At 31.6% G+C, this 19881-nt stretch overlaps 1 protein-coding gene across 1 annotated transcript in view; it reads left to right on the forward strand.

Moving 5' to 3' along the window:
- Nucleotides 1–19484: 19484 nt before the first annotated feature.
- Nucleotides 19485–19881, forward strand: part of LOC106119091 (extracellular serine/threonine protein CG31145) — a 45646-nt gene continuing 45249 nt past the window's right edge. Inside the window, exon 1 of the mRNA XM_013313954.1 lies at nucleotides 19485–19620. Within this exon, the coding sequence (XP_013169408.1) occupies nucleotides 19577–19620 (44 nt within the window). The 5' untranslated portion in view covers nucleotides 19485–19576. The remainder of the gene's footprint in view (nucleotides 19621–19881) is intronic.

Consider the following 19881-nt stretch of genomic DNA (forward strand, 5'->3'; position numbering starts at 1 on the left):
AATGTACGAAAATGTTTAACATATTTCAGTGTTAACAACATAATAAAACTAAATTGCGTTACGTTCATGCTTCATGTTTGCAACAGCAATTAATCATAGATCAAATATAAAACTTTTTTGCAAAGTACAGGTCTATTTTTACGGAATTTTAGGAATAAACGAATTCATAAAATATGGTATAAGAATTGTTCATTAATTTCAATTGAAATATAAAACGAACTAGTTAACCCTTTGCCACTGATTTTGTATAAATGTTTTTTTTGGCATGAAATTACAAATGTATTGACAGACCGAAGTTAAGTTAATAAACTCTTACAAGGCTATCAATAAGTTGATACTCATTCCAACAATCCTGGTCAACACGATGTCTCTAGTTCAGATTTCGGTAAACACTTTTGCTACAACATCTTTCGTTATAGACTCTTTTTCTGTATTTCATAACATGAGCCTGAATCATCAGAAAGTTAACTCTATTGCTTATTACTACTACTAAAATGGTGATTAGCAGTGTTAAATGTAGAGCTTCTAGACGTCTAATTAAAATAAATATTAAAATTAAAATCGCTCAATGCTGACGTCGTGGACGAAAACTTTGAATATGACGCATTTTGTAAAAGATGTTATTGTCTATATCACAAAAGAATTTACTAATGATCTTATGTTGCGAATATGCCACATTATCTAATGGAATTAGATTTGAGTGCCGTAAATGTAGTAATTAAAAGCTGTTGCCCGCACCTTCGTGCTCACGGAATCAAAAAAAATAGTAGCCTGTGTTCTTCCAGATTGTGTTCTACATAATATATGTCAAATTGCACCGAGATTCGTTAAGCCGTTCTTCACATACCTTCCAAGTAACATCCATCTATCCATTTATCCATATATCTAAACATTAGCTATTATATATTATGTTGTAAGTTACGTAGTCCTCAGAACTTTCTTTTAAAATTTCATAAAGATATGTCCAATGGTTTAGAACAAATATAAAAACTGTCGATTCGTCTAATAAGTACGTATAGTGTTATTTTATTAAACTTTATAATTCAACGTGAATTTTACACCTTTCAGTCAAGTGGAACAACAGTACTTAAAGCGTACGGTTGGTAGAGAACTGCTAACTTCTTTTTGGTTCGCATAAGACGCGACTGTGGGCAAAAGAAAAATTACTGTAGCGCTTGTCGTAGACTTTCTACGAACTGTGAATATGCTACGGTACTATTTACTAAATTTGTTTTTATCAAATGTTGTTTGTCTTGTATCGAATTATTTAAGTTGTATTTCCAAAGAAATATGAAAAATCATCAAAATGAAAAATCACTTATGGTCTTTGATGACTTGCAACGTACACCTTTCACGCGTGTACGATATCTCTATATTTATTAATTTATTTAATAGCAATATACATTCTTTGTTACACCTCCCCACCGAGGGGCTCAAGCATACCCAAAATTCTCGGTCACTGGGTCTTAGTCGATTATTACTTCACATCTATGCAGTTTCCAAAAAACAAATAATCAAATAAGATAATAGTTTACATAGCGGGATTCGAACCCGGATGTGTAGATAACAAGTCCGATGCTTCTTAATCACTGCGCCATCGGTTGCTCTTTCGGCCAATGTTAAAGAGTTTAATTGTTTAAAGTTTTTTTTAACAAAAGTCACCTTTATTTAGAAAATTTAGAGGTCTCGCTTTGTAATTATTTATATCTGGGTCATATAGTATTAAGGTAATTGCCTTTGGAAGTATTGGCATCCTGTAGTAGGAGAATAATACGCGTCATCCATGCCATGCGGACCTCGTTCGCTGAATAATATCGTAGTTCAACTTAGAACGGACTTCGCTTCTAGCAGTTTGCTTTCGCGGCCTCAGTAATAAATGCGAGGCTGCACGGACCGCGCGTGTTTCGTTACTTTGATCGCGTACTTATTCACGATAGCCCGTCAAAACTTTTTTCTGAAACTGTAACAAAATTAAAAAGATAGTGAAAGTGAAAAAGAAATTTAATAGTTATCACCTGCCAGTTATTGTCTATGCTGTTTTTTTATTTCGATTATTGTAATTTCACGTTGACATTTTGTTTTTGAACATTACGAAAGATCGTTTTACCGGTGTTCATCTATTCGCAGGTTAGTATGTTTACTTACTTGGACGTAGATTGTTTATATTTTTTAAGATTAGTGCAGTGGCTGTTTAATCTTTCCATTTTCGTGTGAATTTCTATAAATATTTTGAATTGGCGCGAATTTAAGTGTTTACTAACTAAGTACCTGTGTACGAAAATTTAAATGTATAATTTCTTAAAAACTATAGTATATTTGTAATTTTAATTTCTTGTTACTTGAGTTTTGAGAATGATAGTTGTATAAGTGTCGACGAGTTAAAAACTATTGTTGTTTACAAAACAAAATAAGACTTTATGGTCTTATGTGTTATGAGGATTTTGGAATTAATTCTGAAAATTAATCATATTTTTATTCCAATAGAATTTTAAAAACACGATATGTACTTTAAATTATTACCTGTGATATTTTGTTTGAAGTCTAGAGATAGATTTTTAATCTATTTTGATATCTCTTTACGGTTGAATCTCACCTGTTGCTCGCCCCGGCTTACGACTCTATTTTACAATACTATGATATTGGCTGTCAAAAGTTTTTACAAACATTTTTTTATACTTTTAGTAGAAAAAATTATTGTTTCTAATATTATTTGTTTTTGATCGGTGTCTTCTGACGTGTACCTTCGAGGGTATGGAGGTAATTTCAATTGAGAAAAACCGAATTAAATTAGGTTATAGTTTTTTAATCGATAGATATTATTAGCATTTTTTATAGTCTCTGCCGTCCACAAGATGTACAGACTTGAAATTATGTGATATCAACAAAAATCTCTTTTTGCAGTTTTTCTAAAAGCTATTGTATATCATTCCAATTATCACTTTCTGATTTTTATGTCAAATAAATAGAGAAAATTGATGAAAAACTTACTGAATTTGTAAGAAAAACAGTTGAGAAGGGTCTTGTTATTCAGGTAAAGAATAAAGGGCTTAGAAAACATATGACTCAGCTTTTTATGCCTAGAAGTTTTATATTAAATCCTATAAAGTGTTCTTCATTCTATATTATTTTATGGAACACGAAAGATATCTTTATAAAATAAATAAAAATAAAATAAAATCCAGTTCATAAAGTCATATTTATTTTTACACAATTTATTTATTCAATAAATCGTATATTTGTATTTTAATGCTTTTTAAAGTTACAGTAGGTATTCGTGTCCCCTTTTTAACATAGCTAAATCCGGAAAATCCGACTAAAACTATCCTTTACTTCGCTTGAAAAATTAATTGTTTCAACATAAAGATAAGATAATCTGTTATTTTCAGATGTAATGTTTTCTTTATAATTAGTAGAAATATTCAGTATTGGTTTTGAAAATATAATAAGAAATAACATTGTAGTTTTTTGATTTTATATGCAATTAGATTAAATTTTAACTACGTACTTTATATTGTAAATAGGATTACTTATGCAGTGATTGTCTGATTGTGTATTGCTTATAACATTTTTTTTTAACTTTCTGAAGGACTGGACAGACCCACGATCTATGTAGTTTACATTGCAGAGCATTGAATATATAGGGTAAATTAGGTAGCAGTTGTTTTTAGGGTTCCGTACCTCGTAGGAAAAAAACGGAACCCTTATAGGTAACTTCATTGTCCGTCTGTCAAGACCCTTTTTTTGAATTTTAATGATAAAAAAAAATAAGTAAGCAAATTAATGAAAAAATCCTAATATGCAATTGAAGGTAAAAAGTGTTCGGAAAACAATTAAGTAACATTAGCGGTTTGTTTGGCCGGTTTCATAGAACATGCAATTATATAATCGAAAGCATGAAACTCGCTACAATAGGCCCGAAGAGCGGTCATAAACATACCGGCCCACTGTTTACAAATTGTAGCATTACTGGCAATTTCACGATTGTTCGATATCAACTTGATTGTTACTAATTATTCAGAATTTTTCTTTGTTACGTTTGACTGTTATCGCATCTCTTACGGTTTCTTAAAAAAGTTAAATGAATTCACTATAAGAAATATGATTTAATCGATGTTCTATTGAATAAATGTGGATTGTTAAACATTCATTTTAAGCATAAATATTGTGTCTCGGTACTTAAATAAAAAAAAAACGAAAGTGTGTTTACCATAAAATGCGATGTTGCGTACATGTCCACAGCAGAAGTACATTCTTTGGCATTTGACTATGTTATTTACTTACCAAACGTTATATAAACAACAGTTCGTCAAAATGCTACCTCAAACCAACGAAGTATTGTGTTCATTACATTCGTTTATGTACTAAACTCGAATATTAGCTAATAATTCCTGATTTTTAGATTACTAATTTTTAGCATTCGAATTCTTTTTAAAGAGACAAATAATGCAGATATTATCATAACTATGATATTAATAAAGACAGCTACACACCTTCAGTTTAAAATGTTAAGGAACAACACGCCTACACAAGTATACGTTTTGAATTAACAATCCGACTATCCAGTTAAGACTGTATTTGTAACTGAATGTCTGTAAACGGCTTAAAAATTTGAATACGGAAACAGTGAACAAGGAAAAATATTTCATAGTGACGTCATCGGTTGATTGCAAACAGTAAAGTGTGCACTTTGTCTGTATAATTATTGTAACAGTCTAGATTCTTTATTGAGAGTAGGTGGTCACCAATTATCACGTTTCAACGAAAATTACATTTTATTACGTAAGTTTCCTTTTGCAAGGAATAAAGGTCATCAAGTAATATAATTATTATTAAGCGTTATTTTGTTTTAACTTCAGAATTTTTTGGAATTTCGTTCGAGGCAATTTACAGTTAAGTCGGCTTATTTACGCAATATTTCCTTATGCGTGACTGATTGTTGAAACGTTAAAAATTAATAATTAAAAAGTATATAAAAATAATTCGTGCACTGGTACATTAACCATATTCATTTCTAATGACAAAGCACAGTCCAGCGACCGTGTCGGTATTTTTTCATGTTCCATTTCGGACGAAATTGTTGGCTCCGATGTATAATTAGGCCCCGGGCGAGTGTTGACTAAGTATCAGTTCACGCGGTAATGAGTTTGTCAGTTGAAACTTAATAACCAACCATTCTTTCGACCTTCGACATAGATAACATTAAAATACTTAACATTTTTTTAACGTATAAAGTGGCAATCGAGCAAACGGAAATAGCGTACCGACCGCTGCTCAAAAACATCAGCAATTGCAAACGTTGCCTACCTTTAATTGACCGAGGATCTCATCCCATTTTTCCTAGAAAATGATTAGAAGGGAAAATGTACAAACATCACTCCCAATATTATCTTTAGTCAACATAAAACTAAGGCAGGCCATCTATAAAGATAAGTTAAATTTGTTCTATTACCAAGGTGTCTTATTGAATTTATCCAAGTCTATCCATTGAGAGTAGTATAAGATCAGAATTAGGGAAAAATACGAAGATGAAAAAGCGAAAGGACATAAATAGAATATTTATTCATCAAATCGTATACTGACTAATTGCAAAGAAATAATGGAAAGATGTTTTAGGTTTTGCAACAAGCAAATAACAAGTTTAAATTATTGGAAAGTTCTGAAGTAAAATTTGTTTTAAGTACTAAACGCAGCGTAGCGTAAAGAATTGTGTAAATGTTTGCTTATTTTTTAATCTTTAAAAGTTTTTTTTTAATTATTGATACTTGTAAAATAATATTGTAAGTGCTTATTTGAATCAAACGTCATCAGTGCTATTAATATAAGTAAGCATTTCGTTCATTGTTTAATTCGTTTGAAGGTTGAATGGTCATGAACTTAGCACAAGGATTTCAAATACAATGCACTGTGTTTTTTCACATTACCTGACAGAATTTTGTGAAGTACGTTCAGAATATTATTCACTTATGTAATGTAATTAAAATTCTAAATGTTTATAAGGTTAAATTATATAAGTAAGATGTCTTATTTCCTAACTCTTTTATGAGTAATAGATTTTAAGAATCGTCCATTTTTGTATGTCAGGTCACTTAAATGATGGATCATGGGTACTTCCTACGTATTTACACCTTGCTTTTGTTTTCTCTTTACATATATAGATAGTTTATAGAAAATGTTACACGAGTTATTAAAATAAATAGCCATTGAAATAATAACAGATGACTATGCATACGAACGAAATATTTTTCGATAGAGTTCGTTAAAACGATAGAAGTATAATTTTTATTGTTTATTTTTTCTAACCCTAAACCTTTAAGATAATTAAGTATATATTATAAAATAACGACTAAACATCATCAGCTCACTATACGTCCCTTGAAGCCTACCCTAAGTCAGCAGTTACTGGCCATAATCAACCACGCTAGCCAAGTGCGTGCACTAAAGGGTAAAAAACAGTTCTGGTACGTCAATAGCATCTGTTCTATATATTTATACATTGTAGTTATGTTATGACATTGAATAATAAAATGATTACCGCTGGCTTTGAGTATTTCTGTGGTCACGGTCAACTGCGCAATTTCCTATTGTGTTTGCTAGTATTAAAATTATTAAATCAATTTTGTCAGTTCGGACGTAATTTGGACAATAATATTGTCGTAATGTATAATATTTTAATGTAATTTGGACAAATAATAAAATATATAAAACTAGAGATAAAATTTTTCATATCACCATACTCACGGGATGTTTCATGCATCTTAATTAAGCAAATGCAATCTGGGATAAAATATCATTTATCACTTGTCACCCTTTTAACTTTAACTTTAAGGATCGATTTTCAATGTTGACGTTTCTGTTAAAGTTATAGTTATAATAAACCATAACGAATACTCTAACCGATGATTTGATGCAACTCACCCTTATTCACTATTTGGTGTCGTGAGGTCATTGCCATATAATAAACTACATAGTGTTTTAGTAAAATCTGTGTCAGATGTCCCCTTCTAATGTATTACTAACATTTGCAGTATTCGAGTGTTGGATAGTAACATACCAGTAGTATTTAAAAATGCATTTTGCGCATTGTAATATTTGCGTGTCGGGAGAATGTTGCATTAAGTTACGCTCTACGCTCCCTTGTGTTTCCTTAATCGTGAAGCATGCGTCTATGGTTATCTAATATCATTTATCATATTTATTGCCTGTTAATTAAAAATGTACTTTCACAGGCAACAGGAAGAATTTGATTGTATCTTATGAAGTGCATAAAAACGTCGGAATTAAATTAATAAGTTTTGCCAAGTCAATTTCTTATGTCAAATAATTATTACAGGATCTGCAAATGCACACATAGATAACATAATATAGATATGACCTAAACACACTGACCTCTATAAGTGGACTGGCTATAAGACTAGTATTTTGTGCCTGTTTTATTTTCGCCATTTTTGTAGCAGTTTAGCAGCATCTAAAGGCACTGTGACCTCGCGGAGACGACTATTTATACTTTAAGAATATTCATGTATTAATTTGATAAATCTTTCTTCGGTTGCATAAAAAGCGCCTTAAAAAGTGATTGTTAATATTTTTAGACATTATTAGTTAGAAACCTTTGGCGCGAATGGCGCGCTTTCATTACCAAGTCGATTATCAGAATGATTAGTGAGGGGACATAAACGTCGACACTTTAATAAGGCTAGTGTTGTGCCGATACACCGGTTCATTGTCGGATCTTCTTCCTAACAATGCATATATGTTAAGCTCTCGAAAGGAATTTGAAACGTACTTAAGTTACCGTCACTAATTATCCAACTGCCAATCAATGGTCAGTTCATTAAATGACAGATGAAATTTCTTTGTTCTGATTCTCCATGCATTTTAGAATCGTGCAAGTTACAGCTGCGTTGCGAATGGATCCTTTAATACCTAACACATTGACACGTGCGACATAATGAGTTTTTATGTATGAATTAGTTAACTTCGTCGTACTATAATATGGAATTAGGGGTTAGATTTCCTAACCGTGACTTTGTGCAGTACCATAGACCAGAGTTGTGGACTTCAACATTTATAGTGTTGTATTCTTTTACTTCTTCATCAAATTCTCCAATTTTGAAGTTGTTGATTTAAAACAAAGTCATATTATACTATACTACAATAATTCAGTTACAGAGAATTTGTAAACATTTATTATTTTCACCCACTGCTCTCGGTAAATGAATTTTTGCTTTTCTTTGACCCGATTTAAACAATGTTGATATTACGTGACAGTTAACTCTATCTTTATTATTAGTTCGAATCCACACCATCGCTACAAACCGCTACTATCACCTCCAAAATGTCGAAAATCAAATAGGCATAAAAACTTACGTCTTATAGCCAGTCCACTTATAGAGGTCGGTGTGTTTAGCTCATATCTATATTATGTTGTCTACGTGTGCAATTGCAGATACAGTGATAGTTAGAAGTTAAGTTAAAAATACTTTTTAATTAACTTCCTTAATAAAATAAAGGTTTACTACTATTTTCCTTGAATCATAAACATCAAAGTTTTCGAGTAATTTGTTAAAGCAATGGACAATAGTTTTAAATGTACAATACTAATACCTAACTAAGATTCCCACGACCATGTCGAAACATGATAACCATCGTGAAATAGGATGCGAAACTTTTTATCTAGCACGTTTTTGTCTTGTACGAGTTTGTTCTAGCTATCAGAAACAATATTCACAAATGCCTGTTAACTGAATGGACATGGCAGAGCCATCTTTACTACTGACTTAGAATGAAATATCTTACTGCGTTATACAAGTTCTTAAAAAATCATACCAAACCAACAAAATCGTTAAAAATTAAGCTATTCTCAGATGCTTACATTATCTTTAACTAATATGATATGTTATTTAGCATCTCTAGTTTATAAGTAACGGATTTAACGATATCTTAGTATTTAAAAACCTAGTGAAAGTATCCCGTTGTCCGTCTATTAAATGTAGTTAATAAAAGATATAATACATAAATGTTAACTATAGCATTGTTGCTGGCACAAATTCAATTGCGTTATGTCTCCCCACGGTATTATTGTGTCCTGTCTAAATTGTAATGGAACCAATAGAGGATGCTGCTATATTTTCGTGGGATAATGACACTTTATTAAATGTCTCTACGTAAAGTAAAAAGTTTGCTTTTATGAAATAAAAAAAATTGTGACGGGAGTTAAAGAAGGTGTTAACTCTCATCTAAATGAAAATGTAAGTGAAAAATCAAAGAACATTTAGACCTGTCTAAAACAATAACGAATTCTCTATGTTTCCTTGGCCTTTACCCTTTTATGTTTAGTAAATCGAAACTACCCATTTTCAAGCGACGTAATTATTTTACGCTGCATATATAGCCAAGGGTTACAAAATTAGTTTTCTAATTCGTCCAAAAAGGATAACCACAAAACGGAAACTGTATAAGTATAGACACAAAGAGCTTACTAAGGGATTGCTCGAAAAGACGTGAAACTTTTTGCCGTCACTACGTAAAGAAGAAACAGGAATTTAGATATCTAACTGAACTAGGTTGAGTGTTAACTAATTAAAAACAATTATCAGATAGGCTAGTGATAGCACTGGTGCTTTATTACGTCTGTAAGTCGGACTTTTGCATGTTTTATTTGCATGTCCCGCCAACAATGTCACATTGATTCATTGAGCTCAGTTGCGTTCGTCACCTCATTGATTGAAGTGCATCTACTTGGGATTTTAAAGCTTTTGCAATGCAATGCGGTAGGCAAAAGCCTATCTTGAATTTTGAACATGATGACACCTGATTAAGAACATCATTGTTACGACATATGTGGTGTGACAAGAAAGGATAAAGTTAAAAATTTATATATTAGAGGAAGTTTGAAAGTAGCGCCAGTGATCGACAAATTGAGGAGTAAAAGATTAGCGCGGTTTGGATATGTTATGCGGAGGGATGATGATGATATAAGCAAAAAAGTAATGAGATTGAATGTGGATGGCTACAAAGGTAAAGGAAGACCAAAAAAAAGTATGGAATGACTGTGTGAAAGAGGATATGCGTAGGAAGGGGGTAGACTCGGATATGATGTATAGAGATGTTTGGAGGAGTAGTACATACTTTGCCGACCCTCGATAGGTATATTGGTGTTACGATATTAGACAATTGGTGACATTGTTATTTATGCTTAGTAAATAATTAATGTACTTTTAAATCGTTAAGAAAGAAACCTGAACGTTACTAGATAAATATACACTTCATAGAGTCATAGGTAAATGTGATATTCATATAGTTAGTTATACTTAAAATCGTAAAACTATCAAAACAGTGTAATCCAAATCGTATACATCGATAGGTATTATAGCATACAAGACGAATTCAGGCAGCTGTGTGTGGCAGTGGGGACACGGGAGCGGGGTCATATCGAGGCAATTGATTCATCGAGACGCGCCGAATGTCCCGCCAACGGTGTCCAACGCGCAACGGAAACGATGGATTTAAATAATTCGAATAAAGAATTACGTTGCGCAATTCTGTTTTATATTTACTATGCACGCTTTTTGCGACTCAATAACGACAAATAGAATAACAAATCTTATTTTAGTATGTTGAAATCGGTTTTGTTTTACATATGAAATATATTTGTTTGAAGAAGTGTAGTCGATTGTATATAAGTCGTATGTATTATTTTATTAAAGCTTAGTATTACAGTGATGTAGTACAATTTTTTTAGATATCTTATTCCAAATGTCAACAGGCAAATATTAAACTTAATAGAAAAGATCATACATCAGCGATAATGTCATTATTGTATTATATAAGAACTTTAACGAGACGCATTACACAAAATGTGGACGGAAAGGTCATTCAGTTTCAAAATTGTTAATAGTAAAAGCCGCACAAGTCTGTAAGGGGACTCGAATAATGCAATACTCTTTATGTAACAAATAGCAAAATCCAAAATGTTAATAAAACATAAGACGACATATAATTCACAAGTATAACCTTTAACTGTTTAATTTGAATCTTATACTTATGGTTGAAACATCAAACACAATATTATTTATCAATTTTTAGGTAAATTGGATTTAGAAGTATTGATTTGTTTTAATTTCATTATTATGGCCGTGATTTTATGAGTAAATTTTCTATTTATAAACAGAAATCGAACAAGGAAAGTTGGGGGAAATTCCTTAACCTATTTACAGTTCATGCCCACCTTTGTATTTTGTTTTGAAAAATTCTTATTCTTTTTTTATAACGATTAAACTATAGCTTGACCTCGACACCCTCTAATGTTAAGTAGTGATAGTCAAAAATGGATTACTTAGTACTCTTTACTTAGTAACTTAAATTTCTCGGTCTGTATAAATGTATCTTACAATTCCGTTCATTCGATGTCAATAAAGTTTGTTATGCTACTCTTAAAACAAGTGTGGAATTGCGGTTATCAACCGCGGCCCGTATGCTGCACACTAGAGTACATAGTACACGATATTTGATGTACAATGTATGTACGTACTATTTCTTTTGTTAAATTAATTATTACGATTTTTTAAATATAAACAAATAAGCATCGTACTCGATGCTATATTTATAAGATACTATATATTCTTATGATTCAGACGTGCCTTTTCCTTCAGCCTTTATAATTGGTAATGCAATATTTCAACGTTCACTTATTTTGCTCTTTTAAATTCTTCAATCTAACAATTAAGTTATTTAGTATCCGGATTGTATTGGTCATTTATAAAAAAAATACTCTTTGTTTTATTTTATTAGCTCGGAAATGACGAGCGGTAAGCTATCATTAAGTATTTTTCTTAAGTTTCAATGAATTGTAAATGCATTATAAATATTCTTATCTCGTAGCAAATAAACACGAACGGTACTCGTTTAATAGAGTTATGACGCATTGCTTTATGTATTGTTTATCGTCGTGTAGCGAAGTACAACTGATAGTATATCATATATTGCACCTGGGAACCATATACGAAGACAAAACGTATATAAGAAACATGATGATCAAATATTTATTAATTAAACTAGCTGTCGCCCGCCACTCTGTCTGTGCGGCAAAACTTAGTAGCTTATGTGTTCTTCCAAACTATCTTTACATCCATGCCAAATATCACCGAGATCTATACTGCCGTTCTCGAGATATCTACACACCATCCATCCATTCATCCATCTCGCCAAACATTTGCATTTATAATAATAAGATTACTAACAGACTAATGAGCTATTAAATTGTATTAATAGATGCGAAATCAAGTTTGTTCAACCTCTAAAGAAAAGAAATAGCAGCATATTAAAATTACGAAAGGTTATCACTTTGAATAATATTTTGATGATTTTACAGTGTGTATGAAATATAAGGATATTAAACTGGTCTTATCAATATCAGTTTTTGCTGGTTTTACCAATTTAAATTATAATAATGGTCATAGAAAACCCAACACAACATGCATGTTATCAAACTTCAAATACGCAACTTTTCCTTTCATTTGTAATACATTACCAAACACGTGTTCTAAAGTAAACAGATGTAGGAAGTGTTTTGTTGGCGCTTAGGCAACTGCAGGACAGAAATAAAAAATGGTTTATATAAAAAGATAATTATTAGTCACAGATATTGTTACATACTAGTCACTCTATCTTACTAATATTATAATGTGAATGTTTGGATGGCTGGATGGATGTTTGTTGGAAGGTATCTCCAGAACAGCGGCATGGATCTCGCTTAAATTTGGCATAGATGTAGAAAATAGCTTGAAAGAACACATAGGCTACTAATTATTTTTTACCGCGCGGACGGAGTTCGAGTGACAACTATTTAACTATAAAATTATTTCTAATAATGCTGTAAATTATTTCTAATAAATAGACATATTCTTATTATATTTACTTCGTGGGCAAATAAAAAATAAAGCCAATAACAATCTAATGCATGCAAAGTCTTTGAAAATCGAGACACAATGAAGCGAATCGAATCTGTAATACCTTTTACTTATGCAGCTTTGTGTTAGGGAATTTTTATTGTCGCAATCTTGGTACAATACCATATTTGAAAAGTTAAATTGCGTTAAATACACGTAATAATATTCTTAATGCGATTGTTTAGATGGATGGATATTTGTTTGAAGGTATCATCAGAACGGCTGAATGGATCTCGATGAAATATGGCATACATATAGTACATAGTTTGGACGAACACATAGGTCACTACTTATGTTTTTTTTTATATCCGCGCGGACGGAATCGCGGGCGACCACTGGCGAGCAATATCATTAACATATGTCACAAATACAATCATATAAACAATATTTTATCGTACTATGATATAAATTATTATAATAGGAACAAAACGGCACGTCAAAACAGTGTAGAAATTTTCCATATCCGACTAGAGAAACCATACTATTACTGCTTACGAGAACATGTATTAGCGCGATAGTAAATAGGATTTGTATACTCACTGCCAATCAAATAGACACGTTTGGTTACCAGTAAACTATTACTGCATGTAACTTTAAACTGTCGTGGCTTTTACTAAAAATAAAATGGGTAAGAGACAATATTCTTACAGTATACAGTGTACCAAAATATCGGGAACTTAAGAAAGCTAATTGTGTTAAGAATCTGGTCTCTTACCAACTTTATAACTCTTTCTTGCATTAATTATACACATAATTGTATACGTAGAGTAAAAACTTTAAATAAAAAAATCTATCCAATGTGAAAATTAAAAAAAATCTATTTTTTTCGAAAATTAACATATTAATTATTAAGTATTACTAGTACAATACTATTAAAGCCTTCATTAACATTTATAATATAAATATACGAAAAAGTTTTTATACGCATGTTATTTCTGTTTTTTTTTTTAATTTCAAAGAGACCACGAAAATAAGTCGTAATCACAAAAACTACAAAGAGTAGTTGATCAAAGAGAGTGCAATGCGCGAAGTAATGCAATGTTATTTATTTGTATTGATTGTAAAATCTGATATATTGTAAACATACGAAATTCTTTTATAATAAATATCGTGTTTCAAGGAGTATGGCTACATAGAGGATGTTATTACGAGAAATTAAAATAAAATGCCACTTTGTACACTTCTGTAAATATGTCCTTTTAGACATTATAAGTTAGAATCCTTTGGCGCGAATGGCGCGCTTTCGTTAAGTCACGTGTCAGAATGTTTAGTGAGGGGACATAAACGTTGACATTTTAATAAGGCTAGTGTTGCGCCGATACAACGGTACTGTTTCGGATTTTCTTGCTAACTGTACAAATAAATCAATTAAAACTGTTTCACTTTTATTAAACGCTACATTTTTATTACTGCATTAATTGTTAACATAAATCAACCGGTTTGTCATAAATCTGTTTAAACTGATTATAATGCATGACGGAATAGTCGTAATAGGTTCGATAAAAAATAAACAAACTTCGCTTAAATCTGTTCCGTAATCATTAAAGTAGATCGGTGATTGGATTGTGTTATCTGTGAATCACTATTGCGTCGCGCCACGCTTCAATAATGAATCATTGCAATCATTATAAAAACTGAATACCGTGTGTACGCATAAAGAATAAAAAACAAAATAAACGTGTGACTGGTTAACCGTTGATTTCTGAGTCAAAAATCTCCGTTTAAAATATATCTATCTCTGTTTTATCTATGAAAGACAGGGGTATATATTTTAGGCAGAAATTTTAGTGCCATAAACCCATTTTAAGGGAATTAATTTAGTCTTAATTATATTTTTTTTAATAGAGTTTATTATTCAATTCAATGGCCAGTATTGTTTGGACAACTTTTTATCTCAATTTTTTATTTTCCAATTTTATTTAAAGTGCAAAAAGAACTGTTGATTGACATGACCCTCGTCGTAAAATAGTTTGAATAACCCAAATTAACAAATAACTTCTGACCTTTCTTGCAAAATTATAAGGACATAAGTCATTATATTTTATATTGAAAAGGAATGTCGAACAGTTTCTGGCCATTGTTTTTTACTTCATACGTTGATAATAAAAATTCCTTTTGGCTAGCTACGTAATGATGTCAAAGGATAAAATGCATTGAATGCTTTTGTTAAAATTTCGTTTTATGTGATCTATCTGAAAAAATAAGTTTTATAATAAGTTTTCATTACCAAACACATGTACAAAATAATATCATCAATACTTTCGTTTTGTTTTTTTAAATATCAAAAAGAAATACATTTTTTGCACATGTGGGTTACGTGCATAACATTTTTTTACTTAATCAAATAACCTAGGGTTGACTATTGACTTAAATTAGAGTAACTATATAAATATGAAATTTATAAATGTAACAGTTACTTAACTACGAAAAAAAATGAAATTTCTTTGCGAGCGTATCGTCGTCGGGCCATTATCCGCTCGGCTCGCCTTGATCCGATGACACAGTGGCCATTCCACTCGAAGACTGAAGCCCAGGGCTGTCACAACACGTTTTAATCATATGACTGACCATGAATCCGTTGAAAAAGGTTTTTTACGTCTTTACTATTAAAAAAAAACTTTATAATCTACAATAACCTTTCAGCTATCCATCCAGAAATTAAACCTATCCGATTCACATCGTGTTTAAAATGTCCTCGACCTTTATTGAGTTCAGACGTGTACCTTAAGATAAGCAGGGTCTTCGGTTTAATATAAATATTATGGAAATTTTATTTACTCATTTACGAGTCCAGTTATTAAGAAATTACATAAATTAACTCATCATATGTTATAATTCGGTAAGGATTTAAATTCTTAGAAATAAAAACTGACACGATGGGAAATACTAAAAAAAATCACGATAACGCTAAGTTGAATAACCTCTTTGTTTTGCATAGCATCGTATTAAAATTGTTCCAGATAAAAGATATGTCATCGTCTATTAATATGGCGATGTACGAAAACATATGTGCAAATTATAAATAAGACTATCATATTTATAAATATAAAGTTAAATAAGGACAAGATAAGACGAAAATAGTACGTAGTAATCTGTAACCTTTAACTACTTGTAAATGTTAATGGGCAGCGGTCACTTCGCCAATTTAGCGAAATACAGTCGTTTACACGATCCCCACCTGAATTATGAAAAGTATTAATTGTTCATAAAGTGACAACCATATCAATCGGTTTGTCGCTAACTATACAACTGGCTGAACAACTTTCGCGTCTTGTCCCAATATTGTTGGTGAACTATTACATCAGAGCATCTCGCTACGGCATCGATAACGCACTAGACATCTAACAATACTAACAGAGATGCCACCGTTAGCGTTCACAAGTTTACAATAATAAGATCACATGCCATGATTTCTGTGGCGCTGGTGTATTATGTTTTTTATATTATTCATAATTTAATACGTTCGTTGCTAAGATTATACTCAAAAAACACTGTTTTACCTACTCTAAAAATACGGTTACTGTTAAGTTAAACATATGTTTTAACCCTTAGATCGTCGGTGAATGTTATGGACGTCAACGTAGTTATAAAAAAGTATGTTTTACCCTTACATGTGGTATTCTATTCTATTGGTAATTTATCAAGATCTCATTTTGAAAGCTTACGTATAATTATATTTTAACACTCATGATTTCTGGTTATATCAGCGTGCTTAAAAGGCTTAATTTTTTATGGTTAGGTCCAAAGTTTTTTCTTGTTGATATATAAATTTTTTTTTTCGCTTTTATGTTATTTTATATTCGAAATAAATATGCCTGAATGGAATGCAGCCAGTAAAAGATTTCCCCGTTAAGGTGCATAATGTCAAGGTAAACGTAAACTTAAATATTCATTTATAACAGTCGTTTACCAATCGTATTGGATTTGAATGCGATGTGTTCAAATAAATTATATTTAAAATGTTTTATATTTTTCTCAACTCATAACACAACGGCCTTTCAGATTACATTCCGTATATTTACAAGTGCTGAAATTGTAGCGTTTTAGGGTTAAAATATTCAAATATAATAGTTTAACACATTCGCCACTACCGATTTTGTTTATGAAAGTGAAAATTTTGGCAAATTATGACACAAAATTCATTTTGTAGAATAAGTGCGAATAAGAATCATAATAAAAATACCAAAATATTATTGTATTCCTTCTATTTTTTCATATTTTAACTAGTTTCGATGAACCCTGTTGCATACACAGCTTGTAAATGTAAATCATCGTACGCTCCATCGCGTCGGGATATGTACCTATGTTTTTATGTATGAGTAAATCAGAACATTTATGTGATTCGGTGTTTACGTTATGTGGATGACTATAAGTGGCCCTGTGCTGCATTGTGTGGGCGCTGACAATCAATAGCTCACCGCTGTTGACACTCCTTATGATGATTAATTGAACTAAGTATAATTAACACATACGATGTGTAAGCATATACATATGTGTTTACGTAATGTCTAGCGACCTTAGCATGGCATAGTTAGATCGCGCATATTTTACCATAAGAGATGGGATCGTAGTTTTAAATAGACTGGGTAACCACAAATTGTGCGACAAACATGTAGATGTGACTTGGATATATGTTTGCTTGCATTAAGGGACTCCAAAATGGGGAACTACTGAACCGATTTTGAAAGCTAAACTGTTTCTGGGTATTATTAGATTTTTTTAATTTCACAAGGACGAAGTCGCTGGTAAGAGTTAGTATTGTGTAAATTAGCTTGTTACTGTCATAAATTATAGTCACGCGTTTTGTAATGGTCTCATAGATAGCGTCGCGTCAATATTTGGAAATAAAAATGAAAAGAAAAATCCAAGCAATAAAACTTGAATTTAATGAGCTAAGTAACGTCAGTATTCATTTGCAATTCGTAAAATTTAGAGCCTTTGATAACATTGCCCCGAAACACATCAGTGCCAGCCATCTATTCTGAGCCAGTCTTTCACTTTTGACCTTAAGATCGCGAGTAAACCTTCAAGAAGTGTATCAGCGTAAAAATATTATGTATATAAATTGCTCATGTCATTGAAAATTATAAGAATTTTTTCATTCAACTGAATCGTATTGACGTTAGTCATTCTTAAACGTAAAGTATATTTGCATGCCGATATCATTAAAAAAAAATATATCCCAGCCCTTTCATAGTTTTTACTGAATCTTTCAACGGGGTTTTTAGACGAGTTGATTCGGTTTAATTATTAAATAAAATTGCCATATTAAAATTACGCTTTAATTATATGTAAATACTAGCGGATCCGACAGACGTTGTCCTGTCTACAATTTGATAAATTCGAATATTATTTAAAATTTGACACTGCGATGGTAGCGCCGTCTGTCGGATCCAATGTAAAACATTACAAAATCAACAACTACTAATAAATTAAAAATTAATTTAAAAAAACATTGTCCCGCGGACAAAATTGTGAATCTAAACCATTCCCAGATCCCCTTGAACACACACAAAAAATTTCATCAAAATCGGTCCAGTCGTTTGAGAGAAGTTCAGTCACATACACACTCACAGAAGAATTATATATATATATAAAGATAGAGTTATAACACTGTACTGTCTAAATTGTATTTGCTGAAAAATTGCAATTGTATGAAAATTACAATACGTAATATGGGAGTAAGGGATTTAACTTGTTTGGTTGTAATTCGATATGTTATTTTAGTTTGTCATTAGGGATAATTGTTCTATAAAGGGCCATTGTTATCGGCCTCAATATGTGTATAGTACTGAGAGTCCTTTGTTGAAACCCATGCGATGGAGATTACGTTTTTAACAAAAGGTATAGTTTTACCCAAGCATTGCACGCGTCGTGCCACCTAATCAGAAATAACTCTTTTACGATTCAACTTTATGCTCGTCTATTGCAAAATCCAATAGCTGTAAAACCTCGCGTTGGTTGTGACCTTGATTTTTTTATTTAATATAGACTAAAATAATTATATACGTGTTGTATCTTAAAATAATTATTTACGTTTTTATTATTATTGGAGTAACAAAGTAAATTGTATGTGTGATTTTGAGTAATGCCTATAACTTTAACTGTTAGGCAATTTATTTTGAAAGTATGTAGAGAGTGAAAAATTAAAAATCCAAAAACTAAACTGCCTCGCGACTTTGTACTGAGTCGCAGCCGCGGTGATTGGATTCACCATATCTAATTTCCCTTTTCTTCCAACGAATTTGTAACATCTGTAAAAAGGGTTGTTGATTTTTCTACTATAAATATGTAATTTATTGATGGTAGGAAGATATGCTCCTAAATAGTGTTGTCATTATACCATTGCGTTATGAAATAGGAGTTGATGCTAAAGTTGTTTTTAAAAGAAATGTAAGAAAAGCTTGTCTAATGCGTTTTCCAGGCAACCTTGCGAGCAGGGCCGGGGACATAGAGCTCGTAATAGACTCGTGCGATGCGTGGGCGCCCGCTCTTTCTTTACAACGCGATCCGTTCAAAACATCTTTCGCGCGTATGCGGATCGCTTTACGTTACCAACTTTTTCACTATTTTCTTCGTTCTTACATGTCGTGTGATATTTTGATTGAAAGTGAGTGATTCAGTGATTAATGAGGATGAGATACGTGCAATTTTGTTTGGTATTGATATTCAAGTGAGTGTAATTGTTTATTTTTTTAGGTTAACTAAAGTTGTGTAAGATTGAATAATTTTCAATTAGTTTCAGTGCATTTTAAATTATATTATTGCACTCTGGTAGCTAGAAGTTTGATAGTTATAACTATTCATTCAAAGTGGTGTACTCTATAAAAATATTAGCTACAAGAACACACGCGGTACACGATGTAAAAATTTCCTAAACTTCCCTTGTCCGTTTTAACGACCGCCAAGGGATTAAAGGGTCCTCCCCTATGTA

The sequence above is a fragment of the Papilio xuthus genome, unplaced genomic scaffold (genome assembly GCF_000836235.2).
Source record: "Papilio xuthus unplaced genomic scaffold, Pxut_1.1 DF827542.1, whole genome shotgun sequence".
NCBI classification, from domain to species: domain Eukaryota; kingdom Metazoa; phylum Arthropoda; class Insecta; order Lepidoptera; family Papilionidae; genus Papilio; species Papilio xuthus.